The sequence below is a fragment of the Gymnogyps californianus genome, chromosome 6 (assembly GCF_018139145.2).
Source record: "Gymnogyps californianus isolate 813 chromosome 6, ASM1813914v2, whole genome shotgun sequence".
In the NCBI taxonomy this organism is placed as follows: Eukaryota; Metazoa; Chordata; class Aves; order Accipitriformes; family Cathartidae; genus Gymnogyps; species Gymnogyps californianus.
Window position 1 is genome coordinate 19,308,027 of NC_059476.1, and position 6,439 is coordinate 19,314,465.

Sequence of the window (6,439 nt, forward strand, 5' to 3'; positions counted from 1 at the left end):
TCTGCTGTTTCCCCTCCACCCCAACCAACCAACTACGGAGAGCTCTAAGTATGAAATGCAGCTAGGAAATGGGAGATCTATCTGAAAATGCTCCCTCCTCCCCCTAACTGGAGAAAGGACTCTGCATCCCACCTCTTCTCCAGCAGTCATTCTCTCAGTCTCTGCAGAAGTCTTTCCTTTTAGGACTTATTGCACAGAAAGGTAAATGAGTCAATATCAGCTTCTCTCTCCTCCATTGAGTCCCACTGAATAGTATTTGTCCAAAATAGAACAGCCCCATGAGGAAAGATTAGAGGGGTACTGGTACCCCCAAATATCCATCTGTAACTGAGGCACTCTTTTGGGATGCTTTGCCAGACTTTACCCTACTATAAGCACGGGGGATCTTTATAGAGGTCACTGTAACAGAGGGATGACACAAGAAGAAAGCCTAGAGCAGATGTCACTGTCCCAGTCAGTCTTCACTACAGCAACATTTACCTCGTTGTGCAAAGGCAGCTACGTTTTGGCTTTGCTCTGCCAACAGCTTTGCTGCCGCGCTCTGGCCCAGGCGGTGGCTGACACGAGGTGTCCCCGCACACCGGGAGGGCGAGAGCCGGGGCTGTCCCAGCCCGTGTTGCACCCGCAGCCCTGCCCGCTTTAGGATAGCTGCGGTTCAACTATCACATTACACCGACAGTACGATGGGTCTGGATAGTATCTCCACATCAGTGTAAACACAGGGTATAAATATACACGGGGGATATGAGTGTATCTATACACAGAGCTCAGTAATAATCTTTCCAAAAGCTTGTGACAGCTCAGGGGACGGCCTGGACCTCCCCTGCAAGCGCCTTGGGCGAGGAGCGTCTCTGCCGTGCGGTGCTGGGCTCGGCGTGCCGAGCAGGGACACGGTCTTCTGGTGACACGCCACCGCGGAGACAGCGGGGAGCTGCCGGCAACTCGAGGGCTCGTTGTCTTCGATCTTCGTAAGAGGGTCAGAGTGCTAAGTAGTTTGGAACAGATGTGCAAAGTACATCATCACCCATGAAACTGAAGCACATGTGGATTTTGAAAGCCTAATTCCGACCAGAGACCTCTGAAACTGCAGTAACATAAAGATCATGTCTACGTTCTCTTGAAACTTCTGACATTTTTTTAAACACATCCTCCCTACGTAGAAGCCTCTCTCCACATTAACAAAAAATAACCATCCTAGAATAATCCACACACTGGTGTTTTACTTCCTAAATGAAGATCCCTTTTCGTGATCTAACTCCATCAATTGCCAAGGACAATAAATAAATCGATTCTCGCCCACCAGAACCCCCCACCCCCCCACCCCCCGAAGGGAAGCTCTCTGCACGGCCGCTGCTGCCCGACTCGGCACCCAGACCCCGCTCCCTCGGCCATCTCCCAAGGGCGCCGCAGCCCCCGCATGGTTTTGCGGTACCGGCGTGCGGTTTCCTCGAACAAAAGGGGACGGGGACGGGGGGGGGGAGTTCGGGGAACTTCCCGCAAGTCGGTGCCGTCGGGACACAGAGCTCCCCGCGTGTCCCCGCGCTGTCCCCCCGCGGGCGGCGGGCCGGGGAGGGGCGTCGGCGGGGGCAGCCCCCGGCCATTGATAACCCCCGTGCCCGGCCCCGCCGCCGGCAGCCGGAGATCGCAGACCCTCGCGCACGCCCGTCCCCGGGCACCTCCAGCCACCCCACAGCGCACCGTGAGTGCCCTCGGGACAGAGCGGAAGATACCGGGGTGCCTTGGGGGAAACCGGGTTCGGGGGAGAAACGACGGGGCTTTAGGGGAGCGGTTTGCCTGGAGCCGGGTCTGGCTGCCGAGCGGCGGCCGCTCGCTGCTTTGATGCTGCAGCCGCCGGGTGCGGGCTCTCGGCTCACGCCGCCCCAGGGTTACGACTTCCCGGCTGGGGTGGTCCCGGGGCCCCGCCGCCATCGGCGGTCCGTCAGCGGAGCCGGGAGTGTGGGGGGGGAACCAAGCTAAAAGCCCCGGCGGTTGCGACCCTGGAGGGACAAGCCCGCTCTGCGCCCCTCTGCCGAAACAAACCCCACCCGGCTCAGCCTGGCGCGACCCCGGGGGCTGCGCTCCCGCCGGGGCGGGCAGCGGGCGGGAGCAGCGGGGGCACCCGCCCGCCAGTGTCCGTGTCTCCGCAGGGCGCGGAGGATGCGGCGGGCCGGCGGGCCCCGCGCCGGGACGCTCCGTCGCTGAGGCACCGGAGGAGGCTCCCGCGGCGCCGAGGAGATGAGGCTGCCCCTGGCCCTGCTGGCCCTGGCCGCCCTGGGGGCCGCCGCCGGCGGCAGCGGGGCGGGCCGGGAGGCGGAGGCGGCGGCGCAGGCGGGGCGGTTCTCCACGCCGGAGCAGCACCGCTGCAGCTGGGAGCTGCGCTCGGCGGCCGGGGCCAGCGAGCTGCGGCTGAGTTGCCGGCCGCCGGCGGGCGGCGGGGCGGCGCGGAGCTGCGCCTACCGCGGGGAGCCGCGGCGCTGCCCCGCCTACGGCGCCCGCAGCCGCCAGTACTGGCGGCAGATCCTGGGCCGGCTGCGGCGGCGGCGGCACCCCTGCGCCCGGGGCGGCCCGCTCAGCGCCCGCCTCTGCGGCCCGGGCCGGGCGCCGCCCGAGGCGCAGCTCCGCCTGCTGCCCGCCGCCGGCCCCTCCCCGCCGGCCGCCAGCGCGGAGCCCGCCGCGGAGCCGGCGGAGAGCTACTGCGCCGAGCGGTGGCACTCGCTGTGCAGCTTCTTCGTCGGCTTCTGGGAGGGCTGAGCCGCCCCCGCCCCGCCGCAGGGGAGCGCGGCCGCCGGTCCCCCGGGGAAGGGGCTTGCTCCGCCCGGCCGGCGGGCGCGGTCCGCCCTCCCAGCCTTGCCTGCCCTCACCCGCCCGCCACCGGTGTCCCTCGACTTTGCCGGCTTTCTTCTTTTCCTCTCCAATAAAGCGGTAACTATTTTATGACAAGAAGCTCACGTTACTCTTTTCTCGTCGAAGCCCTGTAATGCCTGCAGCAGCATTACCCTGCTGAACAACGTGCGTGACATCTGTCAGCTAACCGAGATGAGAGCATCTAGGGACAGTTCATGTATTTGAGTACATTAAAGTTTTTCAAAGGACAGACACCGAGGGACAGCTATTCCCTCCCCGAAATCAATTTCTATAAGCCTAAAAGTTAAAGTTACACTGAAATTGCTCAGCTAGAAAACCAGACATTTATACCAAAATGAGGAATAACTGAGACTTCACTAAACAGTAAATCCTAGAAAAAAAACTTTCTTGCTTACAAAGATTTCACAAGCTAAACAAGCCAATCCAGTCCTGTTCCCACAGAGCAGACGGTCACTGACTGACTTCAAACAGGAACACGAACAGAGTTGGGTGAGAAACCAGCTGTGGAAAGACTGAGAAACTCAGAAGCAGCTAGGTACACAAACTGGACTTGGGAGATTAATGGTGTTTCACCTAGCTAACGAGCTAAGGGCAAAGCAACAGTCACATTTAGAGGGACGTAGTGTTGGAGTAGGCAAGTTGTTTTACCAAGGGGGAAGAGGGGTTTGAGATGTTAAATACTTTATCCACTTACTGCAGCACAATTCTGTGGTACATTTTGGTAAGGAAAGCTCAGGTTTTCCTCAGTCCCGATTTCTCTCTTTTAGACACATCCCACTCAGATTCTAAAAAAAGGGATTGTGATTTCTACAGCCCATAACTGACTGTAGGTCAACAACTTCTCTGCCCCACTGCCCAGTACAGCTGTGCAGAAAGCAGGACTGCACTTGAGGTAAATGTGGGAAGGACCTAGCCCCTTCATTCATAAGAAAAGAAGCTCCTCGGGAGTCACTTCTGCAGAAACTGGAACAATACCTGTCTGCAGAGAGGCTTACATTAATTTAATTGTTCCGCAGAGATATCTCGAAATTACCCCAGCAATCACTCAGAGGGCTGCTTCTCATACGTTATTCCTGAACCAGAACACTTCAGTGCACTGGCAGACCGAGCACAGAGGAGCAGTATCCCAGCAGCAGCAGAGCACCCATCGTGGTCCCCTCACATGAGACAGGACCAGTGGTTAAACATCAGATCCCTGGCAGGTGCAGTAAAACAACCACATAAGCCATGGGTGAAGCAGACAGGGCAAAGTCAAAAATAAAACCCTGTCCCCCTCAAACAAGAGGGTTCAAAGGAGCACTCACATCAGGAAGCACCAGGTGTATTTTCTTTTTAACCTGAAGAATCATTTGGGAAAGCAGCTGGGTTAGAAGAGGAAGCTAGCACTATTTTTACAAGGCTAGCGGTCATTGCCTAACCAGCTCTCTGCCTCGGGAAAATACACCTCTGTCAAAGCTCTAGCGCTACAGATAAGTGAGCGTTCAGCCATGTCATATATATTCTTAGGGCAGCGTTATTTACCTTGCTGGATTACAGAATTTCACCTTTTCCTACAAGGGAAATGGTAACAATGTGTTGCAAAAGTTTGAATTTCACAGCTAAGCTGTTGGCAAACTTATTAGGACAAAGCGTTATTCGGCCTCACAGGTAGGCACAGCAGCCTACAGACATGATGCAACTGAGCTAAATCAGAATTTTAGCTATTTTAAATTGAATTTAACCCAGACAACAGCGTAAGCTTCTGACTTACAGCGCTTGCAACTTGGATGCTCAAAATCTTGCAAGATAACAAGTAGCGTTCACTTTCCTTAATGTAGGTTCATAACATAATTGTTCAATCAGAGAATTTGAGACTGATGAAATACTGCCCAGGGACAAATTCAGTGTTAGTTTTGAAATTATTTTTTAAAAGCTGAACTACAGAGTGTTCAGAAAGGTTATGCAATGAGAGCTGCTTATTGCTAATCCTAAATGTGGCCCCTTCAGACAACCTCTAAATGCACCCAACCTACAGGATAACATGCTTGAAGAAAGCCACATGAAAAGGGAAAAGCCAACAAAAGCACCAAAACAGAACCGTTGCTTATGTAGCTCTGTAAGAGCGTGTGTACCTTCGCAATCTGTCCTTTAGCCCTTCTTTTGCACCATTAATCTCCATGTTTAATAGAGAAGGAGTATTTGAGTTGAACGCCTTGCTTGCAGTCCCCAGACCCTGGTTCATATACCAAGTGCCACAGATACACCTGAGTACGGTCACAGTGCAGGTGAGGGGGGGTTGGAGGGCAGCCACGAGCATGCCCTGCTCTGCAAACCAGCCCTCCTCCGCCGCCCCAGGCACATTTAGGTGCCTGTGGTCCTACACAGCCCCAGGTGCCTGCCCATGACTGGGAACACTTGCAGACTCTTTCTGTGTGGTTTTAAGGATGGCTATGAGGAGGACACCAAGAGGCAATGAGGATCTGTGCAGTGGCTCTCAAGAGCATCTGGACTGTTGCATACAGCTCTTGGTCCCAAGGCATTTTCCTTTACAGCAGGTAGCTTGGATAATCCTCAGCAGCACTATGCAAAAGCTTCATCATCAATGTATGTAACTTGCACACTTTTTTTAAAAAATTACAGCTCCCTTTCCTTCCCGTGTCATACAAACAGCCATACAGCAGGCTGTGGGCCATAGCATTGCATGGTATCTTGCAATAATACGCAGCTTTGTTTTACTTCCATGGCACTGGCACAGCAGCTTTGTGCAGTGCCATTGGAGCTTGCATTTCACACCATCAGATGCAAAGGTGGAATACCATGGCAACTGATCTGATTACCCACACCACTCTGTGTTGAAAAACCCAACTAGGAACTCTGAACAGATTCATTGTTTTACCCGAGAGGGTAAAGAAGAAAGAGGAGGATCCCTTGCTCTGTGTTTCACCACATTGTTCCCCTGACTCTCCAAAAGGGCTCAAAGTCTTTCCTATAGCACCACCAAGTAATGAAACACAACAACCCAACAGACTGTATTCGCTGCATGTACTGTGGTTAGTAACACCAATGCCTAGAGCTGAATAGCAACAAATACTCCGTTTTTGTGTATTGGGTATTGCAGATCCCAAAGGCTGGAAAACCACAGTCAGATCCTCAGATTTGTTTTTAAGGGGGAAGACTGTGGCTTTTTGCTTCCTAACTCAACCTTTTCATCCTCTCCCATGATTAGGTGACAGCTGACACCACCAGCTAAGCCAACCAAACACAGGGAGGCTTTGTAGCCAAGATCTTCACCTCCAACAGAATCTGTTCCTTTCCAGCCCTGTGACAGCTCCACCACAACACGTACTTGTCACCCTTCCAGGGTTAGTTCAGCCACCCAAATCTGCCCACACATCCGCTCTGCAGCCAGCCTTACCTCTGCTCTCCCACTGCAGCTGCGGTGGTCCTTCACCACTTCTCTGATTCCTGGCTTGGCTGGCTCCTGTCGTCTCATCCTTCCCTCCTCAGCTCCTCCTGGCCACCCAATGTCCTCAGCAAGAAAAGCCAGTGTAGCTAACCTGCCAGGAGCAAACCCTGGCTGCCTGCCCCGCAGGCC

General features: G+C 54.7%; 1 protein-coding gene across 1 annotated transcript; it reads left to right on the forward strand.

Annotated features, from left to right (window-relative positions):
* Window positions 1-1,639: 1,639 nt before the first annotated feature.
* Window positions 1,640-2,800, forward strand: FGFBP3 (fibroblast growth factor binding protein 3). The gene is made up of 2 exons (XM_050899410.1): window positions 1,640-1,699; window positions 2,148-2,800. The coding sequence occupies exon 2, from the start codon at window positions 2,236-2,238 to the stop codon at window positions 2,749-2,751; it is 516 nt and encodes a 171-aa protein (XP_050755367.1). The 5' UTR covers window positions 1,640-1,699; window positions 2,148-2,235; the 3' UTR covers window positions 2,752-2,800.
* Window positions 2,801-6,439: the final 3,639 nt, after the last annotated feature.

Excerpts from the sequence above, each read along its gene's own strand:
- FGFBP3 (XM_050899410.1), top strand. The coding sequence starts at position 2,236 with ATGAGGCTGCCCCTGGCCCTGCTGGCCCTGGCCGCCCTGGGGGCCGCC.